Source organism: Taeniopygia guttata, chromosome 25 (assembly GCF_048771995.1).
Source record: "Taeniopygia guttata chromosome 25, bTaeGut7.mat, whole genome shotgun sequence".
NCBI classification, from domain to species: Eukaryota; Metazoa; Chordata; class Aves; order Passeriformes; family Estrildidae; genus Taeniopygia; species Taeniopygia guttata.
In genome coordinates this window covers 5,046,793-5,072,682 of record NC_133050.1, presented here as the reverse complement: position 1 = coordinate 5,072,682, position 25,890 = coordinate 5,046,793, and the positions used below count along the sequence as shown (strand labels likewise).

Genomic DNA, 25,890 nt, shown 5'->3' with positions numbered 1-25,890 from the left:
TGCGCACGCTGCTGCACCTCCAGCGACGGGTCACTGACCGGCAGCGGTGAGACGGACGGGGAAACCGCGGATTTCTGGGAGGTTTCCGCGGTGGGGATTGGGCTCTGGCCCGGGTAGGGCGGTGACACGCCGGCCCCCCCCGGATCCCCGCTATAGGGCGGATCGTCTTCAGGGGTGGTCTGTGCTCCCGCCCCCACCCCGAGCCCGGGTCTATCTAATAAACACGTACGTGCCGCGCTCCACGTCTCCTGCTCTTCTATTGCTCTGCGCAGGGCTTTCTCTACTTTGCCCCACGCCTTAAGGCTTTTGCCACTGCCTGAGGATTTCCTGTCCTCGGCCAGCGTGGCTGTGCATTTTTCCCATATTTCCGGATGCAGAACATCCACTGGGCGTTCAGTCGCCCCAAGCTCAAGCAGCCTTGCTATAGCAAGATAAAAGTCTTTGAGCTTACACTCGATACCCCATTGCTTCTGAATCACACTTACGACCCTGGCAATGGCGTCCATGACGCTCGCGGGTCCTGGGACGTCTCCCTGCACCAAGATACAGTCTGACCGCTCCGGCCGCTACCCTTGTCCAGGTGTACTCCCGCTACCCGAGCGAATTTCTCTTCCCGGGTTTCGGCACCAGATATGTTGCCTTCAGGGGAGGCAACAGTGACCTGGTTGCAAGGAGCAGCACGGCAGCCCGGCCTAGTCCGGGCTACTCGGGCTAACGACACACGCTGACACCAGTGTGGTGGACGGTCGAAAGCCTTTATTATCTTATCTCATGGGTTTAAATAGTCTTGGGGGACTTTGCTACGTCAGAGGGGGGTTGTAGGGTCTCTAGGGTTAGTCGGGAGTGGAAAACTACTGGGTTAGGTGTGGTTACTTGTTCTGGGGGTAATAGTTAACGTGAAGCAGGGAGAAGGGGGAAGGGTCTTTCTTTCCATCACAACCCGGGATCTTCCGTTCGCCTGTCCCTATCTACCACACCCTGTCTGGATTCCAGGTCTCCCCAGAGCTGCTCCATCCCGGCCCTCCTCACCTGCACAGGGCACGGGGAATAGACAGGGCTCTGCCCCACCCAAGGGCAGCTCAACATTCCCAGAGCTGCTGTGCCAGGGCTGAAGGAGGAAAATGGAGTTAAAGGCTGAAGGTTTGCAGGAATTGTGGTGTAAAGGCACCAGAGGGGCTTTTGTGGGCCTGAGACCTGCCTGAGGACAGGTGCTGCCTTCCTTCCATCCGGGATCATGGAGAGCGGTTGCGGGCTCTGCCCAGAGCATGTGCCAGGCCCCGGGACACTGCTACGCTGCCAGTGGGCACTGGGATCCAAACCACTGCCATGGTGACTTCTGCCTGCTGCCGGTGGTGGTGGCGGGACCGATTGGTGCCGGTGAGTTTGCAAAAGGAGCGATTTCCCCTCCTCCCTCCCGGCCCAGGCCGCCCTTGGCCCTGAGGGATCGAGCTCGAGCGGGGCGCCCCCTGCTGGCCGGGAGCGCTCCCTGCAGCGCCCCCTGCTGGCCGGGAGCGCTCCCTGCAGCGCCCCCTGCTGGCCGGCAGCGCTCCCTGCAGCGCCCCCTGCTGGCCGGGCACATTCCCTGCAGCGCCCCCTGCTGGCCGGGAGCGCTCCCTGCAGCGCCCCCTGCTGGCTGTGGGCATAACTGCACCAAAGACGAACAAAGAGCCCTGAGCGGGAGGGAAAGTTCTGGGTTTGAGTTGTTTGTTCTGTTCTGGTTGATAAATTTCTCAGTAAAGAGCTGTTATTCTTTTTCTGCACTTTTACATGGTAACCTCATCAGTTTTGAATTTAAAAAAGTTTTAGAGATGGGTCTCCTTATTCTAGCAGGGTTCCCACTTTCCTTGGCAGACATATCTCTTGTAAACCAAGAGGCATGATTACTCCTGGATTTCAGCGTGGAAGGGACAGACACCCCAAGAAGAGATAGGGTCAGGGACTTGGCCACCTCACACTCTGCCTTTTAAGCCAGTTGGGCCACCAAGGGCCCTCTCCCCAGCTGGCAATTCTGGTCACCTGGCCACTCAAGAGCTGGTTTGGCAGAGTGTCACACAGTCCCCAGTGCTCAATGGCTGACAGACTGATGGACAGATGGGGCCCCTGTCTCCCCAAAGCAAGGCCTGATACGCCTCTGCCACAGACAGGTGTTCCAAAATGTCTCCAGACATCAAACTTTTCCTGTCTTTGACACCCCATCTTGTGCCGTGGCCTGATCCTGACTGCCCTGGGAAAGGGGGAGGCTGCGGAACCCCCACAGGGCCTTTATGACATCCTCAGGTGGGGAACATGGCAGAGGAGGGGATTGGGACAGGGGACAAGAGAATCCAGGGCCTCCTGAAGGCTGCATTGGCCATCAGAGCAAGGAAGATCCAGCGCCCTGACAGGTTCCTCTGGAGGAAATGTGATGGGAGGCAGCATCTGTGGTTTGTTCCCTTTTGGGGCTTTCCTTGGAAATTCTTACTTTTTGGCCCTTTGGATTCTGAATCACGGTACTGTTGCTTTTGGTTTTGTTCTCTCTTGGTATTTCAGGAAATTGTTCTTCTCTCAGCCCTTTAAGATCTTTGTGTCTCCACGGAGAGGAGGAGGAGCAGTTTTTAGAGGTAGCACACACATGTGTGGGTGCCCATGAGTGGGGACCCCCAGTGCCCCCCCAGTGCCCCCCAGTGTCACAACACAATCTCATTGATGTCACTGGTCTCACATGGTCGCCCGTGGAGTCCCGGCAGCTCCGTGTAGGTCACCTGGCGTTCTTGGGGAACGGTGATGCAAGAGGGCCCTGCAAGAGACACAGGTTGTGGGGACCAAGGTGGGGGATGACACCACTGGGTGACATGTCACTGTCCCCCCCCCCACTGTTCTCACGCTGTGCCTGTTTGGTGCTCACAACATGGGTGTACAGAATTTCCCCCTCCTCTGGAGTGGCCAGGGGCTCCGGGGAGGGCCTGTGGGGATAAAGAGATGTGTGGGAGGGAATGGAGAGCTGTGGGGTGGGGGTAAAAGGGGACTCATGGCTGGAGACACTCACTCACCTTTCCTGGTGCTTCCTGGCAGCTGCAGAGGAAAGAGGGGAGGGGTGACTGTGGGGTCCCCACGGTCCTGATTCCTCTCAGGACTCCTGAACCCCCACTGGACCCTCGATTTCCCACTGGACTCCGAAGCATCCCTGAAGCCCCCCAGAATTCATGAACCTCCCCAGTGTCCCTGACCAACTGATCCTCAAGAACCCAAAGCCCGGCAGGGACAGAGACCGCCCCCTCCACCCCTGCCAAATGCCTCCAGGGCCTCTGGAAGAACCCCCAACATCCCTGCAGGACCCGCCAGCAGTTCCCAAAAGCCTGCAGGATTCTCAGCCAAGGTCACAGTTCTGGGTGCCGCCCTATTGTTCCCCAATTCTGGGGGCCTCTACTGTCCATGGGACTCCCGTCCCTCCATTGTCTCTCACCCACTCGGTGCCACCGGTGCCAGGCCACAATGACACCCACGAGCAGGACCAGGAACAAAAGGGCCCAACCAATCCCTGCAACCACTGCAAGAAACAGAGTGGGACACATCAGGATCACCCATCACCCCAGGAATCATGCACTCCCTGGTGACCCTGTGTGACCTCACCGGGGTCCATGTGTCCCTGTGATGTCACAGTCAGGACTAGCTCTGGGCTGAGTGCCTGGTGACTGTCCAGCTGGTTGGCGGCCACGCACTGGTAGGTGCCCGAATGTCCCACATTGACGTCCCCAAGCTCCAGGAGGGGACCCTGGGCCACCTCCTGCCCGTTGTGCCGCCAGGTGAAGGTGACAGGGGCTGAGCCCACCTGCACCGAGCAGCGCAGGGTCACGGGGTCCCCTGCGCGCACCTGGTGTGCCAGGGGACTGAGGGTGATGGTGGCATTGGCCACGGGCACTGCGGGGACACAGACAGGGCTGAGGTCACAGCGAGGGGCTGGCAGCTGGTGTGGGGGGATAGGGACGGGGGTATGGGTGGGAAGGGGGATGTCAGGAATGGGGTCAGAACATAAAGGGGTGAGTGGGGACATGGGGCAGAAGTGGGGGGACCCAAGAAATGTGTCTGGGGGACAAGGAGGTGCCCAGGGAGGGACCCAGGGAGTCTGTGGGGGCTCCCCGTGCCCATCCCCGCACTCACTGCGCACCGTGACGCGTAGCCAGGCACTGCTCTTCTGCACAGCCCCTCCCTCAGAGCGCACCTCGCAGCTGTAATTCCCCGAGTGGGAGACCCCCACGGCGGGTACCAGCAGCTGTGGGGACCCCTGCGGGACCCCCACCACCTGCCCATCCCGGTAGAACACGTGCAGGAGGGGGGCTCGGGGTCGCAGGGGGCTGGGGGTGCTGAGGCAGCTGAGAGTCAGGGGGGACCCCTCAGTGGACTCGGGGGGAACTTCCAGCACTGGCACAGGGAAGGGCTCAGGGCAGGAAATGGGCGCTGGTGGGGCTGGTGACCCCCAGTTCCTGGGGAAGAGCTGTGGGGCTGTTGGGGTGGCGGCTGTGGGGTGCTCACCGTGCACTGTCACTGTCACCGGTGCCGAATCCTCCCATCCCTGTGCTACCCTGGAGTTCACCCAGCCCCTGCAGCGGTAGCGGCCGCTGTGGTGCAGCTGCAGATGGGACAGGAACACCTCGGTCCCATTTTGGAACTCCAATTCCTTCTCCTCATGGTAGAAGAACACCGAGCTGACCGGGTTGCCCTGCCTGCACCGGCAGCGCAATGTCACCGTGTCTCCCTCCAGCAGCGTCCGTGTCGGCACCTGCAGCACCAGCTGGTCTGGGAGGCAGAGGGGTGCTGTCTCATCACAGAGCTCTGGAGGTTCCCGATGTCACTGGGACCTCTCTCTTGGTCACACCTCGGGCACCAGGGGTCCCCAGTTCCCAACACGGGGGGTGGGAACTAGGGGATCCCACAATGGGATGCTCTGGAAGTCCCCATGTGCAACAGATGGGCTCTGGCCCTACCAAGAAGGTCACCCACGGAACAGAGCCCATGCAGAGGGCCAGAGGTCCTCACAGGTGCCAGGTCGGGAACTCCCAAACTCCCCTCACCATCTAAGACTTTCACATGGCGGCTGTGCCCACTGCTGGGTCTGTCACACGTGTAGGTGCCACTCTCGGTGACAGTGATGTGATCGTGTCCCTGCTGCCCCCAGCGCTGCCCGTCCTTGTACCAGGTGGTGGCACCGGCGGTCCCCGAGCCCTGGCAGGTCAGTGTCACCCGGTCCCACAGCACTGCTGGCCTCCAGGGGGGCTCCACGAGGAGCTGGGTGGTCTGGGCACCTGTGGGTGACAGGGCACACCAGCCTGCCAGGGCCACCAAGGGGCTGGGGACAGTGAGGTGAGGGGACATGGCATCCTCCGAGGACTCACCAGCGAGGCCGAGGGTCTGGGCTGGAAGGGAGAAAGGACAGGGCTGGGTGGGGGTGGCCCTGCAGGGACAGCACCATCTGGGGGCATGTGGTGTTGGGGCTGTCCTCAAACTGTCCCCATGGGAACACTGGTAGAGCATGGAGGTCTTGAGTACAGGGACACCTCAGTCACCCTTGTCTGAGGCAAGACACGGGGACACTGTGGACAGCCCATGTTTGCACAGGTCACCTCCACCAGCCCTACAACACCTGTCTGCACAGCCACATCCCCATGGCCCTATGCCCACCATCCCACTCTGGTGGCACCTGTCCCCATGGCCCATCCTCATGGCATGTGGCCCTTGTCCCTGTCCCTGCATCCGTATTCTCCTGTCCCTCTCCCCACAGCTGCCCTAGTCCCAAGGTTCCTTCTGCCACATCCCTGTCCCAACATCACTATCCCTCTGTTGCTCTGCCCACAGCCACCCCACAACTCTGGTCACACTGGAGTCAAATGCCCTGCTGGCCTTGGGGACCTCAGGGGACCCCGCAGCCCCCCTGTGCCCCCTCCCCACCGGTCTCTGTCTCACCAGGGCCCATCCCCGGCTGCCAGGCCCGTGCCCGGGGCACTCACCCCACAGGAGCAGTGCCACCTTCCCGGCCATCCCGGTGTCCCCAGCCATGTGGACTGGCTGTCCCCGCCTGCTGTGGCCACCGCTGCCCTGGCTGGCGGCTCTTCGGATGAAGGGGAAGGAAGCGAGGCCACGGCTCGTCCCCACGTGTAGGTGGCCCTTGGTGGGGGCAGGGTGGCCACAGGATGGGGGCAGGGTGGGGACCTGGTGGGACATGGGGGTGATGGTGGGACATGGTGGAGACGTGGTGTTGGCAGAATTTGGAGACTGAGGCAGTGTAGGGAGCCAAGGATGGATGTCCAGGGGAATGGGGTGCCCAGGGATGGGGTCCCAGGGGAATGGGGATCCCAAGGGTTGGATGGACTCAGACTTGGGGGTGAGTGCACCAGAACAACGTGGCCTCCAGGGATCTATGACCATGGAATGGGGTGAAAGGGATCGGGGTGTCAAGGGAAAGGGGGGCCCTGTGAGAATGGGGGTACTGGGAGAATCAATGTCCCCAAGGGAAGGGGGGATCCCAGGGCCTGGAATTACCAGGATGGGGCTCCTTGGGAATGGAGATCCTGTGGAATTGCAGTCCTGAGTATTGGGGCCACAGGGAAGGGGGGACAAAAGGAATGGGGATGCCATGGTTGCGGTTGCAGGGGAATGGGGGTGCCAGGGATGGGCAGTGGCTGAGTGGGCACGGGGTCACAGCTCCTTCATGGAATTTGGGGTGACACAGGGCCCAGCACAGCCCCCGTGGGGTGCTCATTTCCTGGGCAGGCCTCACATGGGGGTCCTGGGTAGCTCTGCCTCTGTGCCTGCCCCTGCCCTTGACTTTTTCCTCTCTTCCTGTTTTTCCCTTATTTTCCTCACTTTTGTGCCATGTCTCCTCACCACTGGTTTCCGGCTCAGCAATCCCAGGGAGCACCTGAGCAGGGAACAGGTAGGGGGGACCCAATGGAGGGGAAAAGTGGGGTGTGGGGGGTGCAGGGAAGGGTGGAGAGTCTGTGGGGGATGGAGGTGCTGGGCTGTGCCCCTCAACACTTTCACTGTCTTTTTCCTGGACAAGAAGGAAGAGGCTGTGCTGAGAGTCCGATGGGAAAGGGAAGGGGGTTATGTCTGGGGGGAAAACCAGGGGAGTCCTGTCCTGGGAGGTCCTTGTTTCGGGGAAATCCAGTCCAGGGGTGACACAACCTGGCATGGGGGGGGGTCCTGTCGTAGGTTTGGCACTTCCAGAAATGTCCCTGCACATTCCTGCCCGGGTGCCTGTTTCTGGGGATGGCACATCCTGGGCTCCCCTGTCAGTCCAAGGCTGGAGCCCAGCCATGGCCCAGCCCCACTGCACAGGGGTGGCCACTGCCCAGCCCTGCTCTGGCCGGCCCCAGGTGGCAGCCAGGACATGAGGGTCCCCCCCACCCCCTTGGCTTTGATTCTGGCAGCTTTAGAGCTGCTGCAGAGGTGAGAATTCTGTGAGCGGAAATGGCCTGGCTGTGGTTTGCTCAGCCCTGCAAGAAGCACAAAACCGAAAGGGAGCCCAAGCAGTGGCTCTGCAAGGGCCTTTGATGGTTTTCAGGGCAGGGCTGGCTGGAAACTCCCCCTGCAGGGGCAGCTGCAGGGGAACCAGTCTGGAAATGCAGCAATTGATCATGTTGTCCCTTGCAGCAAGGGTCTGAGTTTCAAAAACCTTCAAAGACAAAAACATTTTGCACAACAACCTGACCAGGTCCCTCCTCCTTTCTGTCTCAAACTTGCAGACCCATGGAACATCCTGGGAAGAATATTTGGGGTTTGGCTCAGCTCCCCAGCAAGAGGGAGTTGTGTGGAATTATCGAGCAGTGGCTGTGTCCCATTGACGGAGCCCAAGCCTGGTTCGCGGCTCCGTGTGGTGGAAAAATCCCTCCTCCAACCCGTGCTTCCAAAGAAAGGCTCAGTAGTCTCTTGTTGCTTGGTCTCAAGGCAGTTTATTGCAAGTTATCTAAAAGATTTTCTTCTCAGACTGCTGTGGTTTGCTCAGCAGCTCAGGCAAAGGCACACACACCCCTGACACCCTCTCTGACTCCCGACTTCTTCTTCTCTCCCCCTGCCCAGGGCTGCTGCTCTCTTTTATATGGTACATTACGCGATAAATGTTTACAGTTTTCCCCCAATACCTACTACCTATATTAAATGGTGCTTTTCTACTCTAAACCAATGCAGAAGTGCCAACATCATCAAGAACACGGAGGTAAGGAAGGAGAAAGAGGAGGAACAGGACCGGACTACATTCGTCCATCTTAAAACTTCTGATCCCTATGTACAAAGTAAAAACCCCCCTGTACAGGTGCTAAAATCCCCCTGTACAATACTAAAAAATTCTTCTCTCTACTTTGTAACTACTTCTACTATACCATCTAACCCTTTGTGACTGCTTGTTCCACCTTCAAAGTTGGTAACTCATTCCATGGCTCAAACTCAAAATCACAGCTGTTTCCAGCTGCCTGCCAGGGTCTCAAATGCTTCTCACCTGGGCCTGGAACCTCCAAAAATGTCTGAGGGACATTTTGAGTTCCAACATCCCATGGCCGTGGTGGGGTTGTGGGGAGTGACCCTGTCTGGATTCCAGGTCTCCCCAGAGCTGCTCCATCCTGGCCCTTCTCACCTGCACAGGGCACAGGGAATAGACAGGGCTCTGCCCCACCCCAGGGCAGCTCAAGATTCCCAGAGCTGCTGTGCCAGGGCTGAAGGAGGAAAATGGAGTTAAAGGCTGAAGGTTTGCAGGAATTGTGGTGTAAAGGAACCAGAGGGGCTTTTGTGGGCCTGAGACCTGCCTGAGGACAGGTGCTGCCTTCCTTCCATCCGGGATCATGGAGAGCGGTTGCGGGCTCTGCCCAGAGCATGTGCCAGGCCCCGGGACACTGCTACGCTGCCAGTGGGCACTGGGATCCAAACCACTGCCATGGTGACTTCTGCCTGCTGCCGGTGGTGGTGCCGGGACCGATCGGTGCCGGTGAGTTTGCAAAAGGAGCGATTTCCCCTCCTCCCTCCCGGCCCAGGCCGCCCTTGGCCCTGAGGGATCGAGCTCGAGCGGGGCGCCCCCTGCTGGCCGGGAGCGCTCCCTGCAGCGCCCCCTGCTGGCCGGGAGCGCTCCCTGCAGCGCCCCCTGCTGGCCGGGAGGGCTCCCTGCAGCGCCCCCTGCTGGCTGTGGCCATAACTGCACCAAAGACGAACAAAGAGCCCTGAGCGGGAGGGAAAGTTCTGGGTTTGAGTTGTTTATTCTGTTCTGGTTGATAAATTTCTCAATAAAGACCTGTTATTCTTTTTCTGCACTTCTGCATGGTAACCTCATCAGTTTTGAATTTTAAAAAGTTTTAGAGATGGGTCTTCTTATTCCAGCAGGGTTCCCACTTTCCTTGGCAGACATATCTCTTGTAAAGCAAGAGGCATGATTACTCCTGGATTTCAGCGTGGAAGGGACAGACACCCCAAGAAGAAATAGGGTCAGGGACTTGGCCACCTCATACTCTGCCTTTTAAGCCAGTTGGGCCACCAAGGGCCCTCTCCCCAGCTGGCAATTCTGGTCACCTGGCCACTCAGGAGCTGTTTTGGCAGAGTGTCACACGGTCCCCAGTGCTCAATGGCTGACAGACTGATGGACAGATGGGGCCCCTGTCTCACCAAAGCAAGGCCTGATACGCCTCTGCCACAGACAGGTGTTCCAAAATGTCTCCAGACATCAAACTTTTCCTGTCTTTGACACCCCATCTTGTGCCGTGGCCTGATCCTGACTGCCCTGGGAAAGGGGGAGGCTGCAGAACCCCCACAGGGCCTTTATGACGTCCTCAGGTGGGGAACATGGCAGAGGAGGGGATTGGGACAGGGGACAAGAGAATCCAGGGCCTCCTGAAGGCTGCATTGGCCATCAGAGCAAGGAAGATCCAGGGCGCTGACAGGTTCCTCTGGAGGAAATGTGATGGGAGGCAGCATCTGTGGTTTGTTCCCTTTTGGGGCTTTCCTTGGAAATTCTTACTTTTTGGCCCTTTGGATTCTGAATCATGGTACTGTTGCTTTTGGTTTTGTTCTCTCTTGTTATTTCAGGAAATTGTTCTTCTCTCAGCCCTTTAAGATCTTTGTGTCTCCACGGAGAGGAGGAGGAGCAGTTTTTAGAGGTAGCACACACATGTGTGGGTGCCCATGGGTGGGGACCCCCAGTGCCCCCCCAGTGCCCCCCAGTGTCACAACACAATCTCATTGATGTCACTGGTCTCACATGGTCGCCCGTGGAGTCCCAGCAGCTCCATGTAGGTCACCTGGCGTTCTTGGGGAACGGTGATGCAAGAGGGCCCTGCAAGAGACACAGGTTGTGGGGACCAAGGTGGGGGATGACACCACTGGGTGACATGTCACTGTCCCCCCCCCCCCCACTGTTCTCACGCTGTGCCTGTTTGGTGCTCACAACATGGGTGTACAGAATTTCCCCCTCCTCTGGAGTGGCCAGGGGCTCCGGGGAGGGCCTGTGGGGATAAAGAGATGTGTGGGAGGGAATGGAGAGCTGTGGGGTGGGGGTAAAAGGGGACTCATGGCTGGAGACACTCACTCACCTTTCCTGGTGCTTCCTGGCAGCTGCAGAGGAAAGAGGGGAGGGGTGACTGTGGGGTCGCCGGGGTCCTGACCCCTCTCAGGACTCCTGAACCCCCACTGGACTCTCAATTTCCCACTGGACTCCGAAGCGTCCCTGAAGCCCCCCAGAATTCATGAACCTCCCCAGTGTCCCTGACCAACTGATCTTCAAGAACCCAAAGCCCGGCAGGGACAGAGACCGCCCCCTCCACCCCTGCCAAATGCCTCCAGGGCCTCTGGAAGAACCCCCAACATCCCTGCAGGACCCGCCAGCACTTCCCAAAAGCCTGCAGGATTCTCAGCCAAGGTCACAGTTCTGGGTGCCACCCTATTGTTCCCCAATTCTGGGGGCCTCTACTGTCCATGGGACTCCCGTCCCTCCATTGTCTCTCACCCACTCGGTGCCACCGGTGCCAGGCCACAATGACACCCACGAGCAGGACCAGGAACAAAAGGGCCCAACGAATCCCTGCAACCACTGCAAGAAACAGAGTGGGACACATCAAGATCACCCATCACCCCAGGAATCATGCACTCCCTGGTGACCCTGTGTGACCTCACCGGGGTCCATGTGTCCCCGTGATGTCACAGTCAGGACTAGCTCTGGGCTGAGTGCCTGGTGACTGTCCAGCTGGTTGGTGGCCACGCACTGGTAGGTGCCCGAATGTCCCACATTGACGTCCCCAAGCTCCAGGAGGGGACCCTGGGCCACCTCCTGCCCGTTGTGCCGCCAGGCGAAGGTGACAGGGGCTGAGCCCACCTGCACCGAGCAGCGCAGGGTCACGGGGTCCCCTGCGCGCACCTGGTGTGCCAGGGGACTGAGGGTGATGGTGGCATTGGCCACGGGCACTGCGGGGACACAGACAGGGCTGAGGTCAAAGCGAGGGGCTGGCAGCTGGTGTGGGGGGATAGGGATGGGGGTATGGGTGGGAAGGGGGATGTCAGGAATGGGGTCAGAACATAAAGGGGTGAGTGGGGACATGGGGCAGAAGTGGGGGGACCCAAGAAATGTGTCTGGGGGACAAGGAGGTGCCCAGGGAGGGACCCAGGGAGTCTGTGGGGGCTCCCCGTGCCCATCCCCGCACTCACTGCGCACCGTGATGCGTAGCCAGGCACTGCTCTTCTGCACAGCCCCTCCCTCAGAGCGCACCTCGCAGCTGTAATTCCCCGAGTGGGAGACCCCCACGGCGGGTACCAGCAACTGTGGGGACCCCTGCGGGACCCCCACCACCTGCCCGTCCCGGTAGAACACGTGCAGGAGGGGGGCTCGGGGTCGCAGGGGGCTGGGGGTGCTGAGGCAGCTGAGAGTCGGGGGGACCCCTCAGTGGACTAGGGGGGAACTTCCAGCACTGGCACAGGGAAGGGCTCAGGGCAGGAAATGGGCGCTGGTGGGGCTGGTGACCCCCAGTTCCTGGGGAAGAGCTGTGGGGCTGTTGGGGTGGCGGCTGTGGGGTGCTCACCGTGCACTGTCACTGTCACCGGTGCCGAATCCTCCCATCCCTGTGCTACCCTGGAGTTCACCCAGCCCCTGCAGCGGTAGCGGCCGCTGTGGTGCAGCTGCAGATGGGACAGGAACAGCTCGGTCCCATTTTGGAACTCCCCCAATTCCTTCTTCTCATGGTAGAAGAACACCGAGCTGACCGGGTTGCCCTGCCTGTACCGGCAGCGCAATGTCACCGTGTCTCCCTCCAGCAGTGTCCGTGTCGGCACCTGCAGCACCAGCTGGTCTGGGAGGCAGAGGGGTGCTGTCTCATCACAGAGCTCTGGAGGTTCCCGATGTCACTGGGACCTCTCTATTGGTCACACCTAGGGCACCAGGGGTCCCCAGTTCCCAACACGGGGGTGGGAACTAGGGGATCCCACAATGGGATGCTCTGGAAGTCCCCATGTGCAACAGATGGGCTCTGGCCATACCAAGAAGGTCACCCACGGAACAGAGCCCATGCAGAGGGCCAGAGGTCCTCACAGGTGCCAGGTCGGGAACTCCCAAACTCCCCTCACCATCTAAGACTTTCACATGGCGGCTGTGCCCACTGCCGGGTCTGTCACACGTGTAGGTGCCACTCTCGGTGACAGTGATGTGATCGTGTCCCTGCTGCCCCCAGCGCTGCCCGTCCTTGTACCAGGTGGTGGCACCGGCGGTCCCCGAGCCCTGGCAGGTCAGTGTCACCCGGTCCCACAGCACTGCTGGCCTCCAGGGGGGCTCCACGAGGAGCTGGGTGGTCTGGGCACCTGTGGGTGACAGGGCACACCAGCCTGCCAGGGCCACCAAGGGGCTGGGGACAGTGAGGTGAGGGGACATGGCATCCTCCGAGGACTCACCAGCGAGGCCGAGGGTCTGGGCTGGAAGGGAGAAAGGACAGGGCTGGGTGGGGGTGGCCCTGCAGGGACAGCACCATCTGGGGGCATGTGGTGTGGGGGCTGTCCTCAAACTGTCCCCATGGGAACACTGGTAGAGCATGGAGGTCTTGAGTACAGGGACACCTCAGTCACCCTTGTCTGAGGCAAGACACGGGGACACTGTGGACAGCCCATGTTTGCACAGGTCACCTCCACCAGCCCTACAACACCTGTCTGCACAGCCACATCCCCATGGCCCTATGCCCACCATCCCACTCTGGTGGCACCTGTCCCCATGGCCCATCCTCATGGCATGTGGCCCTTGTCCCTGTCCCTGCATCCGTATTCTCCTGTCCCTCTCCCCACAGCTGCCCTAGTCCCAAGGTTCCTTCTGCCACATCCCTGTCCCAACATCACTATCCCTCTGTTGCTCTGCCCACAGCCACCCCACAACTCTGGTCACACTGGAGTCGAATGCTCTGCTGGCCTTGGGGACCTCAGGGGACCCCGCAGCCCCCCTGTGCCCCCTCCCCACCGGTCTCTGTCTCACCAGGGCCCATCCCCGGCTGCCAGGCCCGTGCCCGGGGCACTCACCCCACAGGAGCAGTGCCACCTTCCCGGCCATCCCGGTGTCCCCAGCCATGTGGACTGGCTGTCCCCGCCTGCTGTGGCCACCGCTGCCCTGGCTGGCGGCTCTTCGGATGAAGGGGAAGGAAGCGAGGCCACGGCTCGTCCCCACGTGTAGGTGGCCCTTGGTGGGGGCAGGGTGGCCACAGGATGGGGGCAGGGTGGGGACAGGGTGGGACATGGGGGTGATGGTGGGACATGGTGTGGACAAGATGTTGCCAGAATTTGGAGACTGAGGCAGTGTAGGGAGCCAAGGATGGATGTCCAGGGGAATGGGGTGCCCAGGGATGGGGTCCCAGGGGAATGGGGATCCCAAGGGTTGGATGGACTCAGACTTGGGGGTGAGTGCACCAGAATAACGTGGCCTCCAGGGATCTATGACCATGGAATGGGGGTGAAAGGGATCGGGGTGTCAAGGGAAAGGGGGGCCCTGTGAGAATGGGGGTACTGGGAGAATCAATGTCCCCAAGGGAAGGGGGGATCCCAGGGGCTGGAATTACCAGGATGGGGCTCCTTGGGAATGGAGATCCTGTGGAATTGCAGTCCTGAGGATTGGGGCCACAAGGAAGGGGGGACAAAAGGAATGGGGATGCCATGGTTGCGGTCGCAGGGGAATGGGGGTGCCAGGGATGGGCAGTGGCTGAGTGGGCACGGGGTCACAGCTCCTTCATGGAATTTGGGGTGACACAGGGCCCAGCACAGCCCCCGTGGGGTGATCATTTCCTGGGCAGGCATCACATGGGGGTCCTGGATTGCTCTGCCTCTGTGCCTGCCCCTGCCCTTGACTTTTTCCTCTCTTCCTGTTTTTCCCTTATTTTCCTCACTTTTGTGCCATGTCTCCTCACCACTGGTTTCCGGCTCAGCAATCCTGGGGAGCACCTAAGCAGGGAACGGTTTGGGGGGACCCAAGGGAGGGGGAAAATGGGGTGTGGGGGGTGCAGGGAAGGGTGGAGAGTCTGTGGGGGATGGAGGTGCTGGGCTGTGCCCCTCAACACTTTCACTGTCTTTTTCCTGGACAAGAAGGAAGAGGCTGTGCTGAGAGTCCGATGGGAAAGGGAAGGGGGTTATGTCTGGGGGGAAAACCAGGGGAGTCCTGTCCTGGGAGGTCCTTGTTTCGGGGAAATCCAGTCCAGGGGTGACACATCCTGGCATGGGGGGTGTCCTGTCGTGGGTTTGGCACTTCCAGAAATGTCCCTGCACATTCCTGCCCGGGTGCCTGTTTCTGGGGATGGCACATCCTGGGCTCCCCTGTCAGTCCAATACTGGAGCCCAGCCATGGCCCAGCCCCACTGCACAGGGGTGGCCATGGCCCAGCCCCACTGCACAGGGGTGGCCACTGCCCAGCCCTGCTCTGGCCGGCCCCAGGTGGCAGCCAGGACATGAGGGTCCCCCCCACCCCCTTGGCTTTGATTCTGGCAGCTTTAGAGCTGCTGCAGAGGTGAGAATTCTGTGGGGGAAATGGCCTGGCTGTGGTTTGCTCAGCCTTGCAAGAAGCACAAAACCGAAAGGGAGCCCAAGCAGTGGCTCTGCAAGGGCCTTTGATGGTTTTCAGGGCAGGGCTGGCTGGAAACCCCCCCTGCAGGGGCAGCTTTGGGGGAACCAGTCTGGAAATGCAGCAATTGATCATGTTGTCCCTTGCAGCAAGGGTCTGAGTTCCAAAAACCCTGCAAAGACAAAAACATTTTGCACAACAACCTGACCAGGTCCCTCCTCCTTCCTGTCTCAAACTTGCAGACCCGTGGAACATCCTGGGAAGAATATTTGGGGTTTGGCTCAGCTCCCCAACAAGAGGGAGTTGTGTGGAATTATCGAGCAGTGGCTGTGTCCCATTGACGGAGCCCAAGCCTGGTTTGCGGCTCCATGTGGTGGAAAAATCCCTCCTCCAAACCATGCTTCCAAAGAAAGGCTCAGTAGTCTCTTGTTGCTTGGTCTCAAGGCAGTTTAGTGCAAGTTATCTAAAAGATTTTCTTCTCAGACTGCTGTGGTTTGCTCAGCAGCTCAGGCAAAGGCACACACACCCCTGACACCCTCTCTGACTCCTGACTGCTTCTTCTCTCCCCCTGCCCAGGGCTGCTGCTCTCTTTAATATGGTACATTATGCGATAAATGTTTACAGTTTTCCCCCAATACCTACTACCCATATTAAATGGTGCTTTTCTACTCTAAACCAATGCAGAAGTGCCAACATCATCAAGAACATGGAGGTAAGGAAGAAGAAAGAGGAGGAACAGGACCGGACTACATTCCTCCATCTTAAAACTTCTGACCCCCATGTACAAAGTAAAACCCCCCCTGTACAGGTGCTAAAACCCCCCTGTACAATACTAAAAAATTCTTCTCTCTACTTTGTAACTACTTCTACTATACCATCTAACCCTCTGTGACTGCTTGTTCCACCTTCAAAGTTGGTAACTCCTTCCATGGCTCAAACTCAAAATCACAGCTGTTTCCAGCTGCCTGCCAGGGTCTCAAATGCTTCTCACCTGGGCCTGGAACCTCCAAAATGGTCTGAGGGACATTTTGAGTTGCAACATTCTATGGCCGTGGTGGGGTTGTGGGGAGTGACCCTGTTGTTGCCTTCAGGGGAGGCAACGGTGACCTGGTTGCAAGAAGCAGCACGGCAGCCCGGCCTGTCCGGGCTACTCGGGCTAACGACACACGCTGACACCAGTGTGGTGGACGGTCGAAAGCATTTATTATCTTATCTCATGGGTTTAAATAGTCTTGGGGGACTTTGCTACGTCAGAGGGGGGTTGTAGGGTCTCTAGGTTAGTCGAGAGTGGAAAACTACTGGGTTAGGTGTGGTTACATGCTCTGGGGTTAATAGTTAACGTGAAGCAGGGAGAAGGGGGAAGGGTCTTTCTTTCTGTCACAACCCGGGATCTTCCGTTCGCCTGTCCCTATCTACCACATCTCCCCCCTCCTTATCATAAATAAAATGAGGTAGTCGTAGATCTAGGCACTGGAGTGAGGTACAAACTCGTAACTTGGTAAGGAAAAGGTGGTTTGGTAAACCTGAGTAATTTTCGCAAGGCGAGTCTCGAAGGCTTTTGCGACTGACTGTGTTCGCAGTTTTTGGTTTACAGCATTTGTGTCTGGTCTACGAACAGAATGTTCGCCCGTTCTAGACGGGCCTGAACAAACGAGACTACTTTGTTCAGCAGGCATGGTCCTATGGTGACAGCTAAAAGCAGTATTGCCAGTGGGCCTACCAGGGCGGAAATTAAAGTGGTGAGCCAAGGTGATTGATTGAACCAGGATTCAAACCAGCTCTGCTGGGTCTCCCTGTCTCTCTTTCTCTGAGCCAGTCTATCTCGGAGTTCTGCCATGGAGTCTTTAACGACTCCCGTATGATCTGCATAAAAGCAGCATTCCTCTTTCAAGGCTGCACACAGTCCTCCTTGTTGCATGAACAAGAGGTCCAGTCCTCGCCTATTTTGTAAAACTACTTCTGAAAGTGAAGAGACTGATTTCTCTAGATAGGAGATGGATTTCTCAATCCTCTGCAGGTCTTCGTCGATGGTCATTTGCAGCTGAGAGAGTCCGTGCTGTTGGGTTGCGATGGCTGAGACACCCGTGGCTGTGCCAGCTGCTTCCAGGCCGAGCAGCATCGCGATGGTTATACCTGTGATTATTTCTCTTTTGTGGAGTCTGTCAGGTTCCTCGAGAAGGTGGTATATCTCTTCATCTGAGTGGTACAGGACCCTAGGAACAATCAGAACTTGGACACAGAAATCGACAGAGTCATTAAATTTGGCAAGGAACACACAAGGACTCACTCCGGATCGCTGGCAAACCCACATCCCAGATGCGGATGGGACCACCCACTTATTGGTTTTTCTGTCGGGCTTGACAACTTTAGTGCAGAAGTTGCCTTTCTGCTTTGCTAAAGCTGCATTGCCAAAACATCTGCCCTGTCCTGTGATTTGACTCAGGGTGATTCCTCTGCGGGGAGTGTCCCATCTGCACTGGTGGGGGGCGCTGGCTGTGGAGTAACTGAAGGGGGTGTCTAAAGCGAAGCCTTCGTAGAAAGGGGGTTTACCATCATAGCAAAGCCAACAGGAGTTAGTCAGGTTCGGTTTGGTTTCGTTTAGGGTTAGAAAGGTAGCTTCTAAACAGGTTGGCTACGTGGAACACGAAGGATGGGGTGTTCATTTTTGTGACCTCTTTGAACACTTTGTCGCTTGAAAGGTGTTGCATGACCAACCTAAATGGCTGATGAGGGTAGTGGCCTGGGTCGGCATGTCCCCCGGCCACCAGCCCCAACAGCAAAATCGCACAGAGACACTGTGCATGTCTGGGTCCCACCGGTGTGGGACTCTCGGGTTTTGTCTGGCGGCTTGGTGGTCCATCATCTCCCTCTGGAGCAGGGGTGTACGCGTCACGGGGATGGTCAACGAGCGTGTCCTGCAAACCGAAACTCACAGTTTTTCATTAGTTTTGTTCTGAAGGTCAGTTTTATTGGCAGCAGTGGGTGTGTGGCAGTGGCCCTCATTATAAATTTGTAATTTTGACTCCTAACATAGCAAGGATCTCCCTTCCTATCAGGGGTGGAGAGTTTTGCAAGATGTAGGGGTGGATTGCTACTGTTTGTTCTGGTCCCTTTTTTGTATGAAGCGTTATAGCTACCAATTGGGTGCTTTTCTAAGTTTGCGACGGCCCTCCCACTCCGTTCACTGGGGGGACTTCTTTGCATTGCCAGTGTCGGGGCCACAGTGCTTGGGGAAAGATCGAGCAGTCTGCTCCTGTGTCTGCCCAAAACTGAAGCCCTATTACGTGGAGGTCCTGACTGCCATAGAGGCGGCATGTCCCCCACACCCTCGGGGGCTCTTTCCCTATTTTCATGGCCAGGGCCACCCAGGGGTCCCGTTCTGGGGCGTCCCCTGCTGACCCTGCGGCACAGGCGCTGCTTGCGGTGGTAGTGGGTACGAAGGTACTGCAGGCTGTGTCGTGAAACTCTGCAATTGTGTCGCTGGCGGGGGTATGAAGCTGGCTGCTTCCTGTGGGGGTATGGGGTATGAGGGCTCCCCGCCCCATTGGGGGTTGGCATAGATGGACCGCCTTGTATTCGCAGCGGGAGGAGGCTGAGTGCGGCCCGCAGGCCCCCTCCCTTTCCCTTTTCCCTGGGGCCGGGACCTGCATTCCTTAATGAGATGCCCTTTTCTCCCGCAGCCCCAACAGGATGTTTCTCCCCAGCTGGTAAACTTGGCTGGTTTGTATTTTAGTTGTTTTTCGGTGCGGCTTAGAGCTTTACTCGGTTTTGTCTTAAATCGCGTTGGCTCTGTTTCCTCCGTCTCAGAGTTCTAGCTGGTTTCCGGCAGCTCTTCCGAGCCGGCGGAGCTGCTGCCGGGCTCCGAGTCGGAAGTCGAATGCCAGCGCATTTCCGGGGCTCGGTGCCTTTTTGTCCGGCTCCGAGCTCGCTCCTCCCCGCGGGGGTGGCGCCGCTCCTGCCCCCCAGGCTTGCCCTGCCTCCTGCAGGGGGAGATCTCTCCCTTAAATGGTAGCGGCGTCAGGCACGGCTGCCAAATGGCTCTGTGCCCTCTGTCGCTCTCCTCCTCTTTCTCCCGCGCACGCGCGTCCCTGAAATTGCGCGCCTCCCGGCTTTTTGCGCCGAGACCGCCCGCGCCCCGCCCCTCTCCTTGGCTGCCAGTGCCATTTTCAAAGGAGTAAGGTGGCAACGTGTTTAGGATCTCCTCGCAAGCCGCGGTTTCTGCGTCTATGGCTTCCCTCGCCAGCCCCTGCCAAAAGCTTTCCGCGCGCTGCTGCACCTCCGACAATGGGTCACTGACCGGCAGCGGTGAGACGGACGGGGAAGCCGCGCATTTCTGGGAGGTTTCCGCGGTGGGGATTGGGCTCTGGCCCGGGTAGGGCGGTGACGTGCCAGGCCCCCCCGGGTCTCCGCTACCGGGCGGATCGTCCTCAGGGGCGGTCTGTGCTCCCGCCCCCACCCCGAGCCCGGGTCTAACTAATAAACACGTACGCGCCGCGTTTCAAGTCTCCTACACTTCTGTTGCTCTGCGCGGGGCTTTCTCTACTTTGCCTCATGCCTTAAGGCTCTTGCCACTGCCTGAGGATTTCGTGTCCTCGGCCAGCATGGCTGTGCATTTTTCCCATATTTCCGGATGCAGAACATTCACTGGGCGTTCAGTCGCCCCAAGCTCAAGCAGCCTTGCTATGGCAAGATAAAAGTCTTTGAGCTTACACTCGATACCCCACTGCTTCTGAATTGCACTTACGACCCTGGCGATGGCGTCCATGACGCTCGCGGGTCCTGGGACGTCTCCCTGCGCCAAGATACGGTCTGACTGCTCCGGCTGCTGCCCTTTTCCAGGTGAATCCCACTACCCGAGCGAATTTCTCTTCCCGGGTTTCAGCACCAGATATGTTGCCATCATGGGAGGCAACGGTGACCTGGTTGCAAGAAGCAGCACGGCAGCCCGGCCTGTCCGGGCTACTCGGGCTAACGACACACGCAGACACCAGTGTGGTGGACGGTCGAAAGCGTTTATTATCTTATCTCATGGGTTTAAATAGTCTTGGGGGACTTTGCTACGTCAGAGGGGGGTTGTAGGGTCCCTAGGGTTAGTCGGGAGTGGAGAACTACTGGGTTAGGTGTGGTTACATGTTCTGGGGTTAATAGTTAACGTGAAGCAGGGAGAAGGGGGAAGGGTCTTTTTTTCCATCACAACCCAGGATCTTCTGTTCGCCTGTCCCTATCTACCACACCCTGTCTGGATTCCAGGTGTCCCCAGAGCTGCTCCATCCCGGCCCTTCTCACCTGCACAGGGCACGGGGAATAGACAGGGCTCTGCCCCACCCCGGGGCAGCTCAACATTCCCAGAGCTGCTGTGCCAGGGCTGAAGGAGGAAAAGGGAGTTAAAGGCTGAAGGTTTGCAGGAATTGTGGTGTAAAGGCATCAGAGGGGCTTTTGTGGGCCTGAGACCTGCCTGAGGACAGGTGCTGCCTTCCTTCCATCCGGGATCATGCAGAGCGGTTGCGGGCTCTGCCCAGAGCATGTGCCTGGCCCCGGGACACTGCTACGCTGCCAGTGGGCACTGGGATCCAAACCACTGCCATGGTGACTTCTGCCTGCTGCCGGTGGTGGTGCCGGGACCGATTGGTGCCGGTGAGTTTGCAAAAGGAGCGATTTCCCCTCCTCCCTCCCGGCCCAGGCCGCCCTTGGCCCTGAGGGATTGAGCTCGAGCGGGGCGCCCCCTGCTGGCCGGGAGCGCTCCCTGCAGCGCCCCCTGCTGGCCGGGAGCGCTCCCTGCAGCGCCCCCTGCTGGCCGGGAGCGCTCCCTGCAGCGCCCCCTGCTGGCTGGGTGTGCTCCCTGCAGCGCCCCCTGCTGGCCGGGAGCGCTCCCTGCAGCGCCCCCTGCTGGCCGGGCACATTCCCTGCAGCGCCCCCTGCTGGCCGGGAGCGCTCCCTGCAGCGCCCCCTGCTGGCCCGGAGCGCTCCCTGCAGCGCCCCCTGCTGGCCGGGCACGTTCCCTGCAGCGCCCCCTGCTGGCCGGGAGCGCTCCCTGCAGCGCCCCCTGCTGGCTGTGGCCATAACTGCACCAAAGACGAACAAAGAGCCCTGAGCGGGAGGGAAAGTTCTGGGTTTGAGTTGTTTGTTCTGTTCTGGTTGATAAATTTCCCAGTAAATAGCTGTTATTTTTTTTCTGCACTTTTACATGGTAACCTCATCAGTTTTGAATTTAAAAATGTTTTAGAGATGGGTCTTCTTATTCTAGCAGGGTTCCCACTTTCCTTGGCAGACATATCTCTTGTAAACCAAGAGGCATGATTACTCCTGGATTTCAGCGTGGAAGGGACAGACACCTCAAGAAGAGATAGGGTCAGGGACTTGGCCACCTCATACTCTGCCTTTTAAGCCAGTTGGGCCACCAAGGGCCCTCTCCCCAGCTGGCAATTCTGGTCACCTGGCCACTCAGGAGCTGGTCTGGCAGAGTGTCACACAGTCCCCAGTGCTCAATGGCTGACAGACTGATGGACAGATGGGGCCCCTGTCTCACCAAAGCAAGGCCTGATACGCCTCTGCCACAGACAGGTGTTCCAAAATGTCTCCAGACATCAAACTTTTCCTGTCTTTGACACCCCATCTTGTGCCGTGGCCTGATCCTGACTGCCCTGGGAAAGGGGGAGGCTGCGGAACCCCCACAGGGCCTTTATGACGTCCTCAGGTGGGGAACATGGCAGAGGAGGGGATTGGGACAGGGGACAAGAGAATCCAGGGCCTCCTGAAGGCTGCATTGGGCATCAGAGCAAGGAAGATCCAGTGCCCTGACAGGTTCCTCTGGAGGAAATGTGATGGGAGGCAGCATCTGTGGTCTGTTCCCTTTTGGGGCTTTCCTTGGAAATTCTTACTTTTTGGCCCTTTGGATTCTGAATCACGGCACTGTTGCTTTTGGTTTTGTTCTCTCTTGTTATTTCAGGAAATTGTTCTTCTCTCAGCCCTTTAAGATCTTTGTGTCTCCACGAGAGGAGGAGGAGCAGTTTTTAGAGGTAGCACACACATGTGTGGGTGCCCATGGGTGGGGACCCCCAGTGCCCCCCCAGTGCCCCCCAGTGTCACAACACAATCTCATTGATGTCACTGGTCTCACATGGTCGCCCGTGGAGTCCCAGCAGCTCCGTGTAGGTCACCTGGCGTTCTTGGGGAACGGTGATGCAAGAGGGCCCTGCAAGAGACACAGGTTGTGGGGACCAAGGTGGGGGATGACACCATTGGGTGACATGTCACCGTCCCCCCTCCCCCCCGCACTGTTCTCACGCTGTGCCTGTTTGGTGCTCACAACATGGGTGTACAGAATTTCCCCCTCCTCTGGAGTGGCCAGGGGCTCCGGGGAGGGCCTGTGGGGATAAAGAGATGTGTGGGAGGGAATGGAGAGCTGTGGGGTGGGGGTAAAAGGGGACTCATGGCTGGAGACACTCACTCACCTTTCCTGGTGCTTCCTGGCAGCTGCAGAGGAAAGAGGGGAGGGGTGACTGTGGGGTCCCCGGGGTCCTGACCCCTCTCAGGACTCCTGAACCCCCACTGGACCCTCGATTTCCCACTGGACTCTGAAGCATCCCTGAAGCCCCCCAGAATTCATGAACCTCCCCAGTGTCCCTGACCAACTGATCTTCAAGAACCCAAAGCCCGGCAGGGACAGAGACCGCCCCCTCCACCCCTGCCAAATGCCTCCAGGGCCTCTGGAAGAACCCCCAACATCCCTGCAGGACCCGCCAGCACTTCCCAAAAGCCTGCAGGATTCTCAGCCAAGGTCACAGTTCTGGGTGCCACCCTATTGTTCCCCAATTCTGGGGGCCTCTACTGTCCATGGGACTCCCGTCCCTCCATTGTCTCTCACCCACTCGGTGCCACCGGTGCCAGGCCACAATGACACCCACGAGCAGGACCAGGAACAGAAGGGCCCAACCAATCCCTGCAACCACTGCAAGAAACAGAGTGGGACACATCAAGATCACCCATCACCCCAGGAATCATGCACTCCCTGGTGACCCTGTGTGACCTCACCAGTGTCCATGTGTCCCTGTGATGTCACAGTCAGGACTAGCTCTGGGCTGAGTGCCTGGTGACTGTCCAGCTGGTTGGTGGCCACGCACTGGTAGGTGCCCGAATGTCCCACATTGACGTCCCCAAGCTCCAGGAGGGGACCCTGGGCCACCTCCTGCCCGTTGTGCCGCCAGGTGAAGGTGACAGGGGCTGAGCCCACCTGCACCGAGCAGCGCAGGGTCACGGGGTCCCCTGCGCGCACCTGGTGTGCCAGGGGACTGAGGGTGATGGTGGCATTGGCCACGGGCACTGCGGGGACACAGACAGGGCTGAGGCCACAGCGAGGGGCTGGCAGCTGGTGTGGGGGGATAGGGACGGGGGTATGGGTGGGAAGGGGGATGTCAGGAATGGGGTCAGAACATAAAGGGGTGAGTGGGGACATGGGGCAGAAGTGGGGAGACCCAAGAAATGTGTCTGGGGGACAAGGAGGTGCCCAGGGAGGGACCCAGGGAGTCTGTGGGGGCTCCCCGTGCCCATCCCCGCACTCACTGCGCACCGTGATGCGTAGCCAGGCACTGCTCTTCTGCACAGCCCCTCCCTCAGAGCGCACCTCGCAGCTGTAATTCCCCGAGTGGGAGACCCCCACGGCGGGTACCAGCAGCTGTGGGGACCCCTGCGGGACCCCCACCACCTGCCCGTCCCGGTAGAACACGTGCAGGAGGGGGGCTCGGGGCCACAGGGGGCTGGGGGTGCTGAGGCAGCTGAGAGTCAGGGGGGACCCCTCAGTGGACTCGGGGGGAACTTCCAGCACTGGCACAGGGAAGGGCTCAGGGCAGGAAATGGGCGCTGGTGGGGCTGGTGACCCCCAGTTCCTGGGGAAGAGCTGTGGGGCTGTTGGGGTGGCGGCTGTGGGGTGCTCACCGTGCACTGTCACTGTCACCGGTGCCGAATCCTCCCATCCCTGTGCTACCCTGGAGTTCACCCAGCCCCTGCAGCGGTAGCGACCGCTGTGGTGCAGCTGCAGATGGGACAGGAACACCTCGGTCCCATTTTGGGACTCCACCAATTCCTTCTCCTCATGGTAGAAGAACACCGAGCTGACCGGGTTGCCCTGCCTGCACCGGCAGCGCAATGTCACCGTGTCTCCCTCCAGCAGTGTCCGTGTCGGCACCTGCAGCACCAGCTGGTCTGGGAGGCAGAGGGGTGCTGTCTCATCACAGAGCTCTGGAGGTTCCCGATGTCACTGGGACCTCTCTATTGGTCACACCTAGGGCACCAGGGGTCCCCAGTTCCCAACACGGGGGGTGGGAACTAGGGGATCCCACAATGGGATGCTCTGGAAGTTCCATGTGCAACAGATGGGCTCTGGCCATACCAAGAAGGTCACCCACGGAACAGAGCCCATGCAGAGGGCCAGAGGTCCTCACAGGTGCCAGGTCGGGAACTCCCAAACTCCCCTCACCATCTAAGACTTTCACATGGCGGCTGTGCCCACTGCCGGGTCTGTCACACGTGTAGGTGCCACTCTCGGTGACAGTGATGTGATCGTGTCCCTGCTGCCCCCAGCGCTGCCCGTCCTTGTACCAGGTGGTGGCACCGGCGGTCCCCGAGCCCTGGCAGGTCAGTGTCACCCGGTCCCACAGCACTGCTGGCCTCCAGGGGGGCTCCACGAGGAGCTGGGTGGTCTGGGCACCTGTGGGTGACAGGGCACACCAGCCTGCCAGGGCCACCAAGGGGCTGGGGACAGTGAGGTGAGGGGACATGGCATCCTCCGAGGACTCACCAGCGAGGCCGAGGGTCTGGGCTGGAAGGGAGAAAGGACAGGGCTGGGTGGGGGTGGCCCTGCAGGGACAGCACCATCTGGGGGCATGTGGTGTGGGGGCTGTCCTCAAACTGTCCCCATGGGAACACTGGTAGAGCATGGAGGTCTTGAGTACAGGGACACCTCAGTCACCCTTGTCTGAGGCAAGACACGGGGACACTGTGGACAGCCCATGTTTGCACAGGTCACCTCCACCAGCCCTACAACACCTGTCTGCACAGCCACATCCCCATGGCCCTATGCCCACCATCCCACTCTGGTGGCACCTGTCCCCATGGCCCATCCTCATGGCATGTGGCCCTTGTCCCTGTCCTGCATCCGTATTCTCCTGTCCCTCTCCCTCCCCACAGCTGCCCTAGTCCCAAGGTTCCTTCTGCCACATCCCTGTCCCAACATCACTATCCCTCTGTTGCTCTGCCCACAGCCACCCCACAACTCTGGTCACACTGGAGTCGAATGCTCTGCTGGCCTTGGGGACCTCAGGGGACCCCGCAGCCCCCCTGTGCCCCCTCCCCACCGGTCTCTGTCTCACCAGGGCCCATCCCTGGGCTGCCAGGCCCGTGCCCGGGGCACTCACCCCACAGGAGCAGTGCCACCTTCCCGGCCATCCCGGTGTCCCCAGCCATGGGGACTGGCTGTCCCCACCTGCTGTGGCCACCGCTGCCCTGGCTGGCGGCTCTTCGGATGAAGGGGAAGGAAGCGAGGCCACGGCTCGTCCCCACGTGTAGGTGGCCCTTGGTGGGGGCAGGGTGGCCACAGGATGGGGGCAGGGTGGGGACCTGGTGAGACATGGGGGTGATGGTGGGACATGGTGTGGACAAGATGTTGCCAGAATTTGGAAACTGAGGCAGTGTAGGGAGCCAAGGATGGATGTCCAGGGGAATGGGGTGCCCAGGGGTGGGGTCTCAGGGGAATGGGGATCCCAAGGGTTGGATGGACTCAGACTTGGGGGTGAGTGCACCAGAACAACGTGGCCTCCAGGGATCTATGACCATGGAATGGGGGTGAAAGGGATCGGGTTGTCAAGGGAAAGGGGGGC

General features: G+C 59.3%; 3 protein-coding genes across 3 annotated transcripts; all 3 read right to left on the bottom strand.

The window, feature by feature from the left end:
* Positions 1–736: 736 nt before the first annotated feature.
* On the bottom strand, positions 737–6,084 carry LOC140680645 (low affinity immunoglobulin gamma Fc region receptor III-A-like). The gene is made up of 9 exons (XM_072918615.1): positions 5,982–6,084; positions 5,370–5,390; positions 5,049–5,279; positions 4,510–4,773; positions 3,610–3,897; positions 3,443–3,526; positions 3,030–3,051; positions 2,863–2,942; positions 737–2,776 (listed from the first exon to the last, which is right to left on the bottom strand). The coding sequence occupies exons 1-9, from the start codon at positions 6,028–6,030 to the stop codon at positions 2,667–2,669; spliced, it is 1,149 nt and encodes a 382-aa protein (XP_072774716.1). The 5' UTR covers positions 6,031–6,084; the 3' UTR covers positions 737–2,666.
* A 3,924-nt stretch (positions 6,085–10,008) lies between these two features.
* On the bottom strand, positions 10,009–13,597 carry LOC115498494 (Fc receptor-like protein 4). Its single transcript, XM_072918353.1, has 9 exons — positions 13,495–13,597; positions 12,883–12,903; positions 12,562–12,792; positions 12,021–12,287; positions 11,122–11,409; positions 10,955–11,038; positions 10,542–10,563; positions 10,375–10,454; positions 10,009–10,285 (listed from the first exon to the last, which is right to left on the bottom strand). Exons 1-9 carry the CDS (start codon positions 13,541–13,543, stop codon positions 10,176–10,178), a joined length of 1,152 nt encoding a protein of 383 aa, XP_072774454.1. The 5' UTR covers positions 13,544–13,597; the 3' UTR covers positions 10,009–10,175.
* An 8,423-nt stretch (positions 13,598–22,020) lies between these two features.
* On the bottom strand, positions 22,021–25,531 carry LOC115498377 (low affinity immunoglobulin gamma Fc region receptor III-A-like). The gene is made up of 9 exons (XM_072918537.1): positions 25,429–25,531; positions 24,813–24,833; positions 24,492–24,722; positions 23,951–24,217; positions 23,051–23,338; positions 22,884–22,967; positions 22,471–22,492; positions 22,304–22,383; positions 22,021–22,211 (listed from the first exon to the last, which is right to left on the bottom strand). Exons 1-9 carry the CDS (start codon positions 25,475–25,477, stop codon positions 22,102–22,104), a joined length of 1,152 nt encoding a protein of 383 aa, XP_072774638.1. The 5' UTR covers positions 25,478–25,531; the 3' UTR covers positions 22,021–22,101.
* Between the last annotated feature and the right edge of the window lie 359 nt (positions 25,532–25,890).

Bases quoted from the DNA above. Each gene is read 5' to 3' on its own strand.
- LOC115498494 (XM_072918353.1), bottom strand. From the start codon at position 13,543: ATGGCTGGGGACACCGGGATGGCCGGGAAGGTGGCACTGCTCCTGTGG. The intron at 12,793-12,882 runs GTGAGTCCTCGG...TGTCACCCACAG, and splicing joins CCAGACCCTCGGCCTCGCTG to GTGCCCAGACCACCCAGCTC. The intron at 11,410-12,020 runs GTGAGCACCCCA...GTGTCCCCGCAG, and splicing joins GGTGACAGTGACAGTGCACG to TGCCCGTGGCCAATGCCACC.
- LOC140680645 (XM_072918615.1), bottom strand. From the start codon at position 6,030: ATGGCTGGGGACACCGGGATGGCCGGGAAGGTGGCACTGCTCCTGTGG. The intron at 4,774-5,048 runs GTGAGGGGAGTT...TCTGCCTCCCAG, and splicing joins CCATGTGAAAGTCTTAGATG to ACCAGCTGGTGCTGCAGGTG. The intron at 3,527-3,609 runs GTGAGGTCACAC...TGTTTCTTGCAG, and splicing joins ACAGGGACACATGGACCCCG to TGGTTGCAGGGATTGGTTGG.
- LOC115498377 (XM_072918537.1), bottom strand. From the start codon at position 25,477: ATGGCTGGGGACACCGGGATGGCCGGGAAGGTGGCACTGCTCCTGTGG. The intron at 22,493-22,883 runs GTGAGAGACAAT...TTTCCTCTGCAG, and splicing joins GCACCGGTGGCACCGAGTGG to CTGCCAGGAAGCACCAGGAA. The intron at 22,384-22,470 runs GTGAGTGAGTGT...TTATCCCCACAG, and splicing joins GCCAGGAAGCACCAGGAAAG to GCCCTCCCCGGAGCCCCTGG.